This window comes from Globicephala melas, chromosome 12, assembly GCF_963455315.2.
Source record: "Globicephala melas chromosome 12, mGloMel1.2, whole genome shotgun sequence".
Classification (NCBI taxonomy): domain Eukaryota; kingdom Metazoa; phylum Chordata; class Mammalia; order Artiodactyla; family Delphinidae; genus Globicephala; species Globicephala melas.
The window spans coordinates 12,448,813-12,463,521 of NC_083325.1; the positions used below are offsets into that span (position 1 = coordinate 12,448,813).

General features: G+C 42.0%; 1 protein-coding gene across 1 annotated transcript; it reads right to left on the bottom strand.

The window, feature by feature from the left end:
- Positions 1-232: 232 nt before the first annotated feature.
- IL1A (interleukin 1 alpha) lies at positions 233-11,165 on the bottom strand. Its single transcript, XM_030837384.2, has 7 exons — positions 11,122-11,165; positions 10,425-10,479; positions 9,028-9,076; positions 7,471-7,693; positions 5,637-5,810; positions 3,471-3,592; positions 233-1,185 (listed from the first exon to the last, which is right to left on the bottom strand). The coding sequence occupies exons 2-7, from the start codon at positions 10,469-10,471 to the stop codon at positions 1,003-1,005; spliced, it is 798 nt and encodes a 265-aa protein (XP_030693244.1). The 5' UTR covers positions 10,472-10,479; positions 11,122-11,165; the 3' UTR covers positions 233-1,002.
- Between the last annotated feature and the right edge of the window lie 3,544 nt (positions 11,166-14,709).

Consider the following 14,709-nt stretch of genomic DNA (forward strand, 5'->3'; position numbering starts at 1 on the left):
TGTGGTTGCCAAAGTTAGGTTCATCCCATTTTAGCTAGTAGGACTTGAGAGCAGGTGAAATTGAATGACACAAGAATGACAAAGGCGGAGGAGTGAAAGAGTTTGGCCAGTTATCAGTTCAAACGAACAAGGTAATTAATACAAATTTATTATCGTAATTACAGAACTCCCAGGTACTAGAATACAGAGCTTCACAGCAATGGAAAAAGCACAACTTGGATCAAAGTGCCTTAGTGCCTGAAACTCATTCAGCCTGGAAAACACTGTCTACTATTGTTGAAGATACATGGGCATACTCAGAGACTGCAAAGAATTGCTATAAATATAATAATGTTACAATTATCTTAGAAATAATATTTATAAATATATAAGTGTAATAAATAATAATTTAAAATAATATTGCATCCTTTGCCTTCTTCTTGAGGCTCAGCTTCAAGAAGTGTTTTACTAAAACGAGCTCACGGATTGGCATAAAATACTGTTGAGGCAGGAAGGATATAGCCATCATTCCCTCCATTTTGAAGATGATCAAACTGAGGTCCCAGAAACTTACAGTGTTTGATAAAGGGTCCATCAGCAACTTAAAAGCAGAAGCTAAGCAGTTGGAATGAAATCCTGGGTCCATGGTTTCTCATTCCAAATACTATGGTGGGTATTTCTTAGTATTCTTATGCCTTAGTTAACCCATCTGTAATATGGGTAGAGCTTTTTTGGTAGCCACAGTCAGTAGCCCTGGCCCTCCCAAGATTGTATGCATAATAATAATTAAAATGATTGGTAATTTGCAAAGCATGGGGTGTTCTTTAAATAACAAGCAACATTATATGTTAGTGTTGGTTCTACTAGACCTTGTGCCCTCTCTTAGAAAGAGAGTAAATATTCATTTAGAGTTACAAAGGCTCAGCACATGCTCAGAGAGTGACTAAGAGAGCAGGATTTGACTCCTTCATGTACATGGTACATACAGATTGTCAACACTTCACAAGTAAGTAGACTCCACAGTCAAAGCTGAAAGTCAATGATAGAGGGCGGGCCCCTTGCCAGGTGCACCAGTTTTTCTCCCTTTGTGGCAAAATACAGCTTGGGATGGGCAACTGATTTGAAGTGTTGCATACTGCCATGGTTGCTCCAGAGGAAGAGGAGATCGGTCTCATCTTTGATGGTTTGGGGTGTCTCAGGCATCTCCTAGGATAAGGAAAACAAAGATCTATTAAAAGAGAAGAGGAAGATGGTAAAAAAAGAACTGATGCTCAATTCCTTGGCGTTTGGTCTTCATGAGATACACAGTACTTTAGGACTATGAGTAGGTAACATGATGATATAGGTTCTTCATTCATTTTTTCATTCAGAAAGCATTTATTACATGCCTGTTAGATGTATGGCCCCATCTATTCATAATAATTGGTTTCCTCAGTTAACTGGAGAGAAATCCAATGTCATCATGAAGATCACCAAAGACACTAGTGTCTCACTGTATCCTGACAGGTAGGGCGGAACATTCTTCTTGTCCTGCCTGAACATGGGAATAGAACATTTTGCATCAGATATGAGCACTAAGGACGCTAAGACCTGGAAACCTTTTGACCTCTAAATGTACAAAACATACTTTGGGAAAATAACTTAGAATTTAGACATGTTTATCTCTGTATTTAAGTCAACAACTGAAGACTAAAGAAACCCAAATCTCACACACACACATACACAAAACTTTCCAGACATATTAGAAGCTGAATCCTTTCAATACAATTTTTTGAAAATTGTGATCCCTTTAGACGACACTCCTCTTGTTCCTCTTGCGAGTATGAAAAAAACTTAAGATGCTTCTTCTCTATTCTTTTAATAGAAAAGAACTAAATATCCTTTTGAGGTTTCCTTGGGTTTTTCAATGTCAACAAGGATTTTATTTCTCAAACCTATTTCTCTCCCAGTTTCCCCCTCTTCCTCTTGTTGGTTCTATCTCCAAAATATAACCAGATTCTGTCTCCTTCTTTCCACCTGTCTCACAACTCCTGCCCCCACCCACCCCGACTGTTACTACCACATCTTAATCAGATTTTCTCTATTGCCTCCTTTCTGATCTATTCTCTGAGTTAGAAAATATAAGTAAAGTCAGGATACTTCCCTGTTTGAAGTCCTTTCCTCTATTTATCTTTCCTTTTTTTCAGGGTGTCCCAGCTCCTTGGGTGTCCCTTCTGATCTTTGAAGCTGGCCTTGTAAAGCTCTAGGGCTGGGTGCACTCAGATCCCTCTGTTTGGAATGCCCCCCACCCCCCATGGCATGCTCCCTCCTGGCAGCAGCTCTCATCTCTAGGGAGCTCTGTGTAAAAAGCATGCTCTCATTTTCTCTATCTCAGCGCCCTGTTCATTGGTTTTACAGCATCTTGCACTTTTTGCTGGTTGTTTGGCTCGTCTATTGTCTGTGCCCTTCAGAAGAGTGAGTTCTATAAGGCTTTGGCTCACCACTGTCTACTGAGCTGTTGACACTGCTTGAAAAATAGAAGGCTCTCAATAAACAACGTTTGTTGAATGAATTCACAAATGAAGCTACTGCCCTACTCTATAGACATCACTTTCATCTGACTTGATCCAGGAAGAGAGACACATGCATCCACGTAAATCCTAGTTAGGGTGGGAGCAGGGGTTGGGTTTTACACATTTACTGAATAAGAGTCACCCACTAATCAGTGGAGAAAACATCTGGCTCTAGTGGGCATGTGTGTGCGTCTGTATGTTTGGAGGGGAATGTGGTAGTAGAGATGAGGCTGGGCTGAGAGAGAAGGCTGGCACCAATGGAGAGAGAGAGGCACTGCAGTCAGAAAGTCAGGGTTTGAGCCTTGGCTCCCAGTTTTTGCTTTGTACCCACTGGCAGGTGATTAATCCTCTGTGATCTCAGTGGTTTATTTGACACTCTTGGAGGCAGGCCCCCTGGTACTAAAGCCTACTGTCATGTAGGTCAGATAGTAGATGTCAGTAGAGCTCAAAGAGGGATGGAATAAACAGATGCCCAGGGATGGGAGGTGAATAGGACCAGGCAGGGAAAAGAGAAAGAAGAAGAAGGCAGTTTGCCTTTTATGTCATTTTGCCACCTCCACCTCCACAGATCCTGCCTAGAACTGCCTCTGAATATAGTGGGTAAGAAGTAGGACGGGGGCTTCCCTGGTGGCGCAGTGGTTGAGAGTCCGCCTGCCGATGCAGCGGACACGGGTTCGTGCCCCGGTCCGGGAAGATCCCACATGCCGCGGAGCGGCTGGACCCGTGAGCCATGGCCGCTGAGCCTGCGCGTCCGGAGCCTGTGCTCCGCAACGGGAGGGGCCACAACAGTGAGAGGCCCGCATACCGCCAGAAAAAAAAAACAAAAAACGAAGAAGAAAAGAGGACTATGCCATCCTGCTAGGGGTGTCTGCCTCTTGGGATCATCTACAAATGCATGGGTTGTAAATGAAGGTAAATTGGAGACTGAGAACAACTGACCTTTAGCAATACGGGTTCGCCTTCGTTTTGAGCACAAACAAACAGTTGAGTTTTTGAGATTCTTAGAGTCACAGGAAGTTGAGTATCATCTCCTGATGTATAAGCAGCTATGTCAAATTCCACTGGCAAAGAGAAAAGCCAAAAAAAAAAAAAAAAAAAGTAAATCCATTGTATTTGTGTAAAATCAAGTGTCTATGAAGATGCTGTGTGTGGGCTTCCCTGGTGGCACAGTGATTGGGAATCCGTCTACCAATGCAAGGGACACGGGTTCGAGCCCTGGTCCAGGAGGATCCCACATGCCACAGAGCAATTCAGTCTGTGCGTCACAACTACTGAGCCTGTGCTCTAGAGCCCACGAGCCACAACTACTGAGCTCACGTGCTGCAACTACTGAAGCCCACATGCCTAGAGCCCGTGCTCTGCAGCAAGAGAAGCCACTGCAATAAGAAGCCCGTGCACTGCAACGAAGAGTAGCCCCCACTCACCGCAAATAGAGAAAGCCCGCACATAGCAACGAAGACCCAATGCAGCCAAAAATAAATAAATAAGAAATAAATTTATATATGTATATATAAAAGATGCTCTGTGTGTGTGTGCAGTTATGTCCCCAGCTATGGTGTAAGTACCCGAAGGTCAGGAATGGAATTTATACATCTTTGTATCCTTCACAATGTCTGCCTTATTCACTAGGCAGGTAAATACTTGGTTAATGGCTCTAGAATTTTCTATGTTGAATGAATGCTTGGGGGCTGCATATTTATTGAATCTCTTATAATTATATTAGTGGGATAAGACCCTGGAATTTGTGAAGTCGTGAGTAAAATGGAGGGGTTTAGAAGCTGATACACTCATATGTTGCTAAGGATAGTGAAAAGTAGTTCAGTTTTCCTTAGAGAACAATGCTTAATAAGAGCTGTAAAATTATTTATGCCTAGAAATCCAGCATCTGGGATACGTTCCAAGAAATAAGCTCATAGAGAAAGAAATAATTTAAACAAAGACATTTGCAACTGAATTATTTAGAGCAAACCCAAGGCACCAGCATAGCAACATGATTGAATATTCTAGTGCCATTAAAAATGGCAAATACATATACTCTGTCAATATGTGGGAAAATTGTGTGAAATAATATTAAGTAGGAAAATAGAACACAAAATAATTTGTAAATGTCTTAGAGTGGAAAGCGTGTTAGCTGAAATATATCCAATCAGAAAGAGCCCTGCTTGTTTATCACAAAGTAGCCTCTTTGGACCTCTGAAGATAATTTTGTTTACTGATGACATGTCCTTAAGCTAAAATATGTACACCATGGAAATTGGATCGTTGTGACAAAATTTCTTGCATCCTAAATTTCATTCTTCAGAACATATTTGCAGCTTATTGGCTACTTTGCCTCACAATTATGTTATCAGAGATAATGATTCTTGGGCTTCCCTGGTAGTGCAGTGGTTAAGAATCCGCCTGCCAGTGCAGGGGACACGGGTTCGAGCCCTGGTCCAGGAAGATCCCACATGCCACGAAACAACTAAGCCTGTGCACCACAACTACTGAGCTCACGTGCTGCAACTACTGAAGCCCTCACGCCTAGAGCCCGTGCTCCACAACAAGAGAAGCCGCAACAATGAGAAGCCCGAGCACCACAAGGAAAAGAAGCCCCCTGCTCGTCGCAGCTAGAGAAAGCCCGTGTGCAGCAATGAAGTCCCAACACAGCGAAAAAATAAACAAATAAATAAATTTATATATATATATAAAAAGATAATGATTCTTCCTAGTTTGGTGTTATTTGGAAGTTTGATCAGCAGGCTCCTCATTGGCTTCTGAGTAAATTTGCATAAGTCACTGAATATTTCTGAGGCTCCGTTTACTTACCTTTAAAATCAAGGATAAGACTATCTCAGAGAAACAAAGGAGACAGTATCTCAGAAAGCTTTAAACTGCACTTAGAGCTTTCATAGCTAAGACACTTCTCTCTTGTTAAAGCTTCCAGATTTGGCTGAAGTTCCTGTCCTTGCCCAGAATTTTTACGAGGGGTGATGTGCTTCATCTTATTCTAGATAAATCGTGCAAAGCCAGGAATCTAGAGAGGTTTATTCTTTAAAAGCAGAAAGCTTAAAAGAAATACAGAAATAAAAAGGGTGGGGGAAGATGACAGAATTGTCCATTTACCTGCCTCATCCAGATTATTTAATGCAGCAGCCATGAGGTATTGACCTGATGGATGTAGAACTATACTTTGATGGAGGGCGTCATTCAGGATGTATTGCTGTTGGATGAGCTTGATAAAGTTGTATTTCATGTTGCTCTGGAAGCTGTAATGTGCTGATCTGGGCTTGATGATTTCTAAAACCGTTATCACGAGCTCAGATTAATGTCCAAGTACAAACATAGATGATATACATGCTCTAATACAAGGTATTGAAGGGACATGAAGAATATCCCAGTCTAGGTGAGGAAACTGAGAGAGAAATGAAATCACCCTGTCAGCAGAATTGGTTCTAGAATTATCCCTGTGGTTACTTATTTGTTTCTTTTTAAACTTAGATTCTTCAGGCAATAGTTTTTTTTTTTTTTTTTAAAGATTACCTGTACAACTTTTTGGTTGTTTGGAGGTTTGTAAGTAACCAGGAAGACTCCTTGTATATTCTCCACCTATATTTTCAAATGAATGCACTCTGAGAAAAAAATGAATCCACTAGGAATTTTATATGTCACTGAGGTGCAGGAACCTCCATAAGGAGGTTAAGGAACCTCCATACTGTTCTCCATAGTCTGCCACCTTTCTTTTTATTTTTTGAAAAAAATTTTTTTATTTTGTTTTTTCTATCTACCACCTTTCTGAACAGGGGTATATGTCAATAGCTTCACAAATCCTCATGGCTCTGAATAATTCTACTTCCAGGAATATTTTATTCTAAGTAAATAAATGATAGAAATGAAGATTTATTGATACGGCTCTTCATTGTCACATTACTTATAATGGTAAAAAACTGGAGCTCTAAAATGTCTTTTATTTATTGACAAATGAAAAAAGTTGGATATTAAATTGTATGTAATTGACCTAATAATGTTTAACATGTATATTCCTGTGTGTGCAGGCACATAGAAGACTTTAAGGAAGGTAACATAGTGCTGGCAGTGGTAAACCCTGAGGGGTAGTATGCGTATGCGTGGTTTTAATTTTCATTCTTGTATTTTCCAATTTTCTAGGTGAACGTGTGTTAATATTTAGCTGTTACTTTAAAAATATTAGGTTTATATCTCATGTGGAGGCTTGTATAGTGAAGGCATGGGAGAAAAATCATGACTTCTATAGTCAGATAGAACAGATTTGGTTTGACACTTTACTACTTAACACACTGTGAGATTTTGGGCAGGTCACTATCTCACTGAGCTTACTTTCCTCATATATAAAACAAGAATGTAGGATTGTTGTGAAGGTTAGAGATAATGCAGCCATTAGTAAGTTAGTAGTGTCAGTAGTATTAACAAAATAGTAGTAGTAATAATGCTAATAATAGCTAACATTTTTTAGGTATTTTCTACGTGGCAGGCATTATTTTAGTCCAGAAGCTTGCAAGTATCGACTCATTTAATCTTCACAACAGTTAGGGGATTACCCCCATTTTACAGTAGAGGAAACTGAAGTACAGAAAGGTTAAGTAACTTGCCCAAGGAGACATAATTAGTATGTGGAGGAGCATAACTTCCACAGTGGAAGTCACCCACTAACAGTATATAACTGCTTTCTGTCGAAAGGCGCAAAGTCACATGACCTTAAGAATATGGTCACGAAGTGAGCCTGTGAGCAGGTATGCTAAACTCAAGCCACTGCTGACCTCTTCCCACTGGAGAAGGCTAAAAATTAATTTTCCTTTCTTATAGTTACAGACGAATGGTTGGTTGCCCTCTTGTTACTCAAGGTTTTATTTTTCCCTGTACTCTGCTGTCCCCATTTGCTTAAAAGTAGAAAACAAAGATATTATTGCACTTGACCCCTTACCTTCTTCTGTATCATTGGCAATGTCTTCCAGGTCATCGTCGGTGAGGAACTGATTTAAACTCAACCATCTGTTCTTCAGAATCTTCCCGTTGGCTGCCACCATCATCACATTTTCCTTGAAGGTAAGCTTGGATGTCTTAGAGGTTTCAGGGGTATTCAGAGACATATATTTATCTATGCAGTCCTGATGAAGTGGTTCATAGCTTGCATCATAGAAGGACTTCTGTGAGGAAGGAAAATGAAAACTGAAAAGCTGCCCATGGCCATAGAATGAGACTCCTTTATAATAGGAGTTTTATTCAACAGACTTAGAGAGAAGGATGTCCATTTTGGTCTCGGGTAACCCATGTTTCATCAGTCTTTCCCTCCTTCCTCCTTTCCTCCTTTCCTTTCTCCTTCCTCCTTTCCTTTTCCTCTGCCTCCTTCCTCTTTACCCACTTCCTCCCATCCCTCCTTTGAGGATTTCCCTGAAAAGATGTGATCTCTGGGAAGGTCTTTGTCATCCAACCACAGACTCAAAAATGAGATCTTGTTATACTTAGTGAAGTAAGTCAGAGAAAGACAAATACTATATGATATCACTTACATGTGGAATCTAAAAAATAATACAAATGAACCTATATACAAAACAGAAAAAGACTCACAGACGTAGAAAACAAACTTATGGTTACCAAAGGGGAGATGTAAGGGGGGAGGGGCAAATTAGGGATATGGGATTAAGAGATACACACTACTATACATAAAATAGATAAGCAACAAGGATTTACTGTATAGCACAGGAAATTATATTCAATATCTTGTAATAACCTATATCAGAAAAAAAAACTGTATCGCTATGCTCTCCTCCTGAAACTAACACAATATTGTAAATCAACTATATTTCAGTAAAAAAAATGACATGTTGTAATGAAACAGGTCTACAAGTGATCTTAGTGAGTGGTAGCCTTCTAGTCAGTTCCCCCTCAGGAGGTCAAACACCTACTTGACAATGCTTAAATATTTTAGAAATACTCCCCTAGGTATAGCTTTTAGAACTAGTACCAAAGACACACAAAGCAGTACCTATTTGTGGTCTCCTAACCAAATAACACAGCATGTGAACGGCTGCAGATTTTTTACTTTCAACTGGTCTGCTTCTTCCACCTCAGCTTCATGGGCTATTACACTTAGAGGGCTATCTCTAATCTCTGGAGCTGGTGTTAGAGAAGGTGTCAACAACACGTCACTTAAGGAGACAGAACCCTGGTGAAGTGGCCCAAAGGGGCTGTCCCAGGATGGCAAAACCAACATTCTGATTGAAGGCTCACCCAGGAGACTCCATTCTCGGAGTTTCAGGTGAGTTCTGCTCTGTTCTGGGAAAATCTGGTGACCATGAATGAGGCCATCAACTGTTAGTGCAAAGAGGCAGTTGGTCTCACTTATAATGAAAAAATGCATGTCTCTGGACTTCTAGTGAAGGTAAAACAGAAGCATCTAAGATTCAAGCCATTGTTATACTAGTGGAGAAAATACTGCGTAAACACAGCAATCTTAGAAGAATTACAGTCATATGCTTACCTGATTCAGAGACAGATGGTCAATTTCGGAACTGTATTCTTCATTTTCACTGTTAAACAAGAGGATGAGAATTTAATTCTGTTTGTTATATCACTACAGTCACTGGGCAACATATTTTAATAACTATATTAGCTTTGGGTAACACACACACACACACATGGCCATTACTGTCATCTTTGAAAATTAAGGGCCTCTGTGCATACACACCCATGCAGTAATTTGTACTTGATAATTTGGAATTAGTAATCATCGGGCCAGGCCTTGAACTCTACCTGTGCTCTACCTATAAAAACGAGGCTTGGCTAACCAACTGAAGAGTTGTAATTGAATTTCGGGGAAAAATTTTAAGCTCCTCAAGACAGAAGAAACGCTTTTGAAGCACCTCATTTAAATTTGAACCAAATGGGTTATACGTTACACTTTGCTTTCATGTATTTACTAAAACAGATTTAATCATTTATACTTTGCCAAATATCCAGGCAACATTTCCATAGTCTAGTTTGTGGTTAGTGTATCTTAATAGGTAATGGGAATACCGTGTTGGCTTAAAGTGTTACACAATTTTAACTTTTTATTCATTATCTTTCTCCTGTGTCTGAATGAGATTGACTGTGTATGTCTCACATGCTCAAATTGCTGTGAAGCCATTTCCTATTCCAGATTGAGATCAAGAAGTTTTCCTGAGAAAGGTTTCTCTTTCTGACAATCCATTAAAACTCCTTACTGTATCAGGGCATGTGAACCAGACTGAAGCTGTGTCTAAGTAGATGTTGAAAACCACTAGGACTCAGCAGCCCTTAAAAGTGATCTTTCGGGCTTCCCTGGTGGCGCAGTGGTTGAGAATCTGCCTGCTAATGCAGGTCACACGGGTTCGAGCCCTGGTCTGGGAAGATCCCACATGCCGCGGAGCAACTGGGCCTGTGGGCCACAACTACTGAGCCTGCGCGTCTGGAGCCTGTGCTCCGCAACAAGAGAGGCCGTGATAGTGAGAGGCCCGCGCACGGCGATGAAGAGTGGCCCCCCGCTTGCCACAACTAGAGAAAGCCCTTGCACAGAAACGAAGACCCAACACAGCAAAACTAAATAAATAAATTAATAAACTCCTACCCCCAACATCTAAAAAAAACAAAAACAAAAAACCAACCTGATTAAAAAATGGGCAAAAGACCTGAATAAACATTTTTTTTTTTAAAAAAGTGATCTTTCTAGAATGGCTGCCTCCCTGTCAATTTCACCTCAGTTTAAATTCTGGGTGCTGTTTCCCTGCGTCTTCACTGAACCTGCCCTGACTTCAGAGGTAGGACACATCTTTACAGCCTCTGCGGGTCTGGCCCAGCTGGATTCTAATGTACCTTGATCCCCTCATTAAATCACAAGAGACAGAAGCTCTTTCCTACCTGTAACAGTTCTTCAGGTCTTCAAAGAGGTCGGGGACTTTGGCCATCTTCACTTCTGCAACAGAGAACACCAGTAGCTGTCAGCCCGGCCAGCCTCTGAACCAGATGCCAGCAACGAGAACCACCTCCCCTTTGTGTTTCTTGAGACATTTAATGAATGACTTAGCTCACACTCAGCACTCTTCTTTTCACTCCCTTGAATTATTTGCATATGTATCTGCCTCCTCTGCTACACAGTAAACTTCTTTTAGAATCTTGGTAACCCTTATGTGTCCAACCCAACGCACCACCCATGGTAGGCATTCAATGAAAGTTTGAATAAGTAAAAAGCAAGAAACAGAAAACCCCCAACAAGGATGAGATATTTACCTTACACAGATGCAAGAGAGAGACAGAGTTAGAAATTCCCAGTTTTCTCCTAACAGTTTTTGGTTGTAGAGATTCCCTTCAAGGAAAGCCTTGGCTACACCCTCCAATGCCCTCATATGCAACCAGTTCCTCTGTCCCTCAATTTCCCACCAGTAGAGAGAAGCATTTTCTGAAATCTGAATGTGATTCTAACTCACACACCAAACCAGAGAGGGATGGGAAAGGAAGGAAGAGGCTTTAGCTTCAGAGGAGGCAGTTTGAGAGATCACAGCCAAGGAGAAAAACAAAAAAAATGTGTTAATATCCAAAGATGTGATAAGGACTTTACCTTTGCTGACTCGAGCGAGCGACAATGAAATGACTTGCTCTCTTTCCGTGTGGAGACTGGAGCCCCAGTCAGCTTTCTTCGCCTTTTGTCTGCTCTGGCGTGGGCGTGGCCATGATTGCACCACTGGAAATTCACAGGGAAAAATTCTGCTTTGTATTTTTTTAAGTTCATTCAACCTTATACTGGCCAAAATAATGACAAACAATATACTTGATCATAGCGTTTGCAGAGATTCCAGGAGTATCTGACTTGGTTCATTTATTTATTGCTTTGCTCTAAACAGTGATAAACATGTAGTCTTAGGAAAAGGGAAGAAGAACAGGAAGCTTAAGTTTCTAAAAATATTTGGTGGGGGATGGAGGGAGAACTCCTAAAAGCAGAATTGTAGATGGTTAGAGTTGGAGGGGTGCTTAGGAGTTGTAGTTCGTGTTTTGGCTTAATTTGCTTATTGCGCCCCAGGGCTGAGTATGAATTGATGGAATACTTGGAAGTCCCCCGGCAGCTAAGGGGTGGCTCTTGAGAGAAGACGGTCCATCTTTTCTGAGGAGGGAGGTCTGCTTGAGTAGGCATCCATCACTCGAGTATGGGGTGACCACTTCTCCGTTAGGGCAGGGTAGAGGAGAGAAAAATCATAGTCAACCACAGAAGTCAATCCTTTTACTCCTCTGAATACTGTCAATCCATTTCAGACAGAAGTGACAGAGCTTTAGGAGAAAACTCTTTTCCTGGCCATGTTTGGCTTCTACCAGAGCCCAGAGAGAAGCATGGTCTTCTCTAGGATAAACCCAAGGTGTGTGAGGATAGCTGCAGACTCAGGGAGGTATGGACAAGGCTAGAAGCCAGTGGCTGGATTCAAGAATGGAGATCGGGGGACTTCCCTGGTGGTGCATTGGTTAAGACTCCACGCTTCCACTGCAGGGGCCTGGATTCCATCCCCGGTCGGGGAGCTAAGATCATGCATGCTGCGTGGCACGGTCAAAAATAAAAGAAGAATGGAGATTGAGAAAGGAAGGGACTCAGGGACTCTTATACACGACCCTGATTCAGTGTTACCTGGCTGTTATCATCAAAGACTTTTTCAGTATACTGAGGCTGGCCCAGTTCAGGTGGCAGAACACCAGACTCTTAGCAGATAAATGTTTCAGGTTTCCTGGTTGGAGTTTAAGCCATATAATTTAAAATAAAGGAAATGGATGGGAAAAGAGGGTAGAGGAGGAATATAAAAAGTAAAGAGAGGAAGGCAAGACACCACAATGCAACATGATATTAAAAAGCAAAAAAGCTCAGAAGGGCTAGGAGTAAAGTGGTTTGGTGTGAGTTGAGTAAAGCATGCTGTGTGGGCCTTGTTTGACATAAATCATGAGGTTGGTTAGGTGATCATTAAGGTCTGTCCTAGGTGCAAAATCTCTGGTACTGATTCTATTGTCCAGTTCAGTTCCTCCTGCTCACAGACCTGGTGTTATAATAGTTATAAATAAGAACCACAGGAATAACTGGCATCCTGGATGCAGGCAATGTAGATGGAGGACCAGACTGGGACGAGCTTGGGTGTCTCAGGATGGATCCTTTCGTGAAGGGTGTTGGCAGTCTGTGCTTCTCTTTCAGGCGACACAGAAATACTAACACTCATTACCCCCTCTGCCTCCTACGGATCTCGTGAAGACTATTACTAAGAAACAATTGCAAAGCACATAGCGAACGTGGGCTGCTGTGGAGATGCAATTAAACAAAAATAATAACAGCGCTAACGATGGCTTCTGTCACTTGGGACCCTGTAGAGTCATCATTGTAATGCCTTAGTTCACTGAAGATAATATAGTTCTTATAAAAATAATGACTTGAAACTTCAACAGGGAGGACATTTTCAGGTGAAGGCCTCCACTGAAACCTAGGGTGGGTTCAGTTTCTGGGAGGAATACATACCACCTCTTTGGTAATCCAGGAAAATACCCTTGGTTCCACCATCAGTGGCAACACCCATCCTGGCCCATGTCACATCTCTGTCATAGAAAATTGCTCAAATGTGGTTGCTGAATTTCTCAAGGAGGGTCTGAACTGATTTTCTAGCCAATCAACTCAGGTTGTGTCTCACTTAACTTTTTCCTGGACATGACCTTTTTGGAAACTGGTTTTTAAAGGAAGAACAAAAATGTGGGTGAGGTTTAGAGAGTGAGGAGTCCTTGCTTTGTTTTGGGGAATGTGCTTTTCTGTGAGTGTGAACAAAGCTTGACTTGCAAGTAATTCTCAGCACCACACCATCTCTTTCTAGGAAACAGAGAGAGGAACATACTGGAGCCCCAAGTGTGTTTGTGGGTTGTCCTGTGACTGGGAATTTGGGTGGTTTCCTGTATCCACTTCTTGACTCCGGGGAGGCCTCAAAAATCCTTCTTTAGTCCTTTTAATCTAAATCATTCAGAAAAAAGTTATTGTGCCCTTATTCTGTGCCAGGGGTTTTGCTGGGCGTCAGTATTTTTCTTTCATGATTCACAAAATTAGACAGGTATTGGGGCTTCCCTGGTGGCACAGGGATTAAGAATCCGCCTGCCAATGCAGGGGACACAGGTTCGAGCCCTGGTCCGGGAAGATCCCACATGCCGCTGGGCGACTAAGCCCGTGCGCCACAACTACTGAGTCTGGGCTCTAGAGCCCGCGAGCCACAACTACTGAGCCCGCGTGCCTAGAGTCCATGCTCTGCTACAAGAGAAGCCACCACAAATCAGAAGCCCACGCACCGCAACAAAGAGTAGACCCCGCTCGCCACAACTAGGGGAAGCCCGCACGCAGCAACAAAGACCCGATGCAGCCAAAAATAAATAAAATTAAATCTTAAAAAAAAAATTATTGGGCTTCCCTGGTGGCGCAGTGGTTCAGAGTCTGCCTGCCGATGCAGGGGACAAGGGTTCGTGCCCCAGTCCGGGAAGATCCCACATGCTGCGGAGTGGCTGGGCCCGTGAGTCATGGCCGCTGAGCCTGCACGTCCGGAGCCTGTGCTCCGCAACGGGAGAGGCCACAACAGTGAGAGGCCCGCGTACCGCAAAAAAAAAGATAAGTAAATAAAAAATGCTATAGGTATGCAGGATGAGAGGGTGTAGTATTTTGGTAGGTGATTGGATACGCTTTATGAGCTTGGAGGCTGTGGGTCTAACAGTCACGGTGGTGCTTTTCACTTGAAAACTGCTTTACATAGTTCACAAAGAACTCTCACCCGCACTGTCTCACTGGCTCCTCACTTTACCTACGAGAGACAGTGATTACCATGCCCTTTCACAGCTGAGGACCCTTGAAGAGGTTAAGTGACCAACCTATGGTCACCAAACTGGCAGAGCCAGCACTTGAACTCAGGTTTCTGATTCCAAGTCCAAGCTTCTCTTTCCACTGCATATAGATGTGCCAGTCTCTTATCACCACCAACGCCAAGTGACAGAGCTGAAACTGATTGTCCTTAAAGGTCTTTCCTGCCTCAAACAGCCTATCATTCAGTGATTCTACGGTTCTTTGTAAAAGAAAAGTAAAAATAAAAAAAAGAAATGGTTTGAAATAGCTTTCCTCTCTTCTTCTATGAAATCTCACTTTTTTCTTTGGAAATAC

Coding starts and splice junctions, on each gene's coding strand:
- IL1A (XM_030837384.2), bottom strand. CDS start 10,471: ATGGCCAAAGTCCCCGACCTCTTTGAAGACCTGAAGAACTGTTACAG. Junction 5,811..7,470: donor TGCCAATGATACAGAAGAAG/GTAAGGGGTCAA, acceptor TAACGGTTTTAG/AAATCATCAAGCCCAGATCA. Junction 3,593..5,636: donor AAATAATCTGGATGAGGCAG/GTAAATGGACAA, acceptor TCTCTTTGCCAG/TGGAATTTGACATAGCTGCT.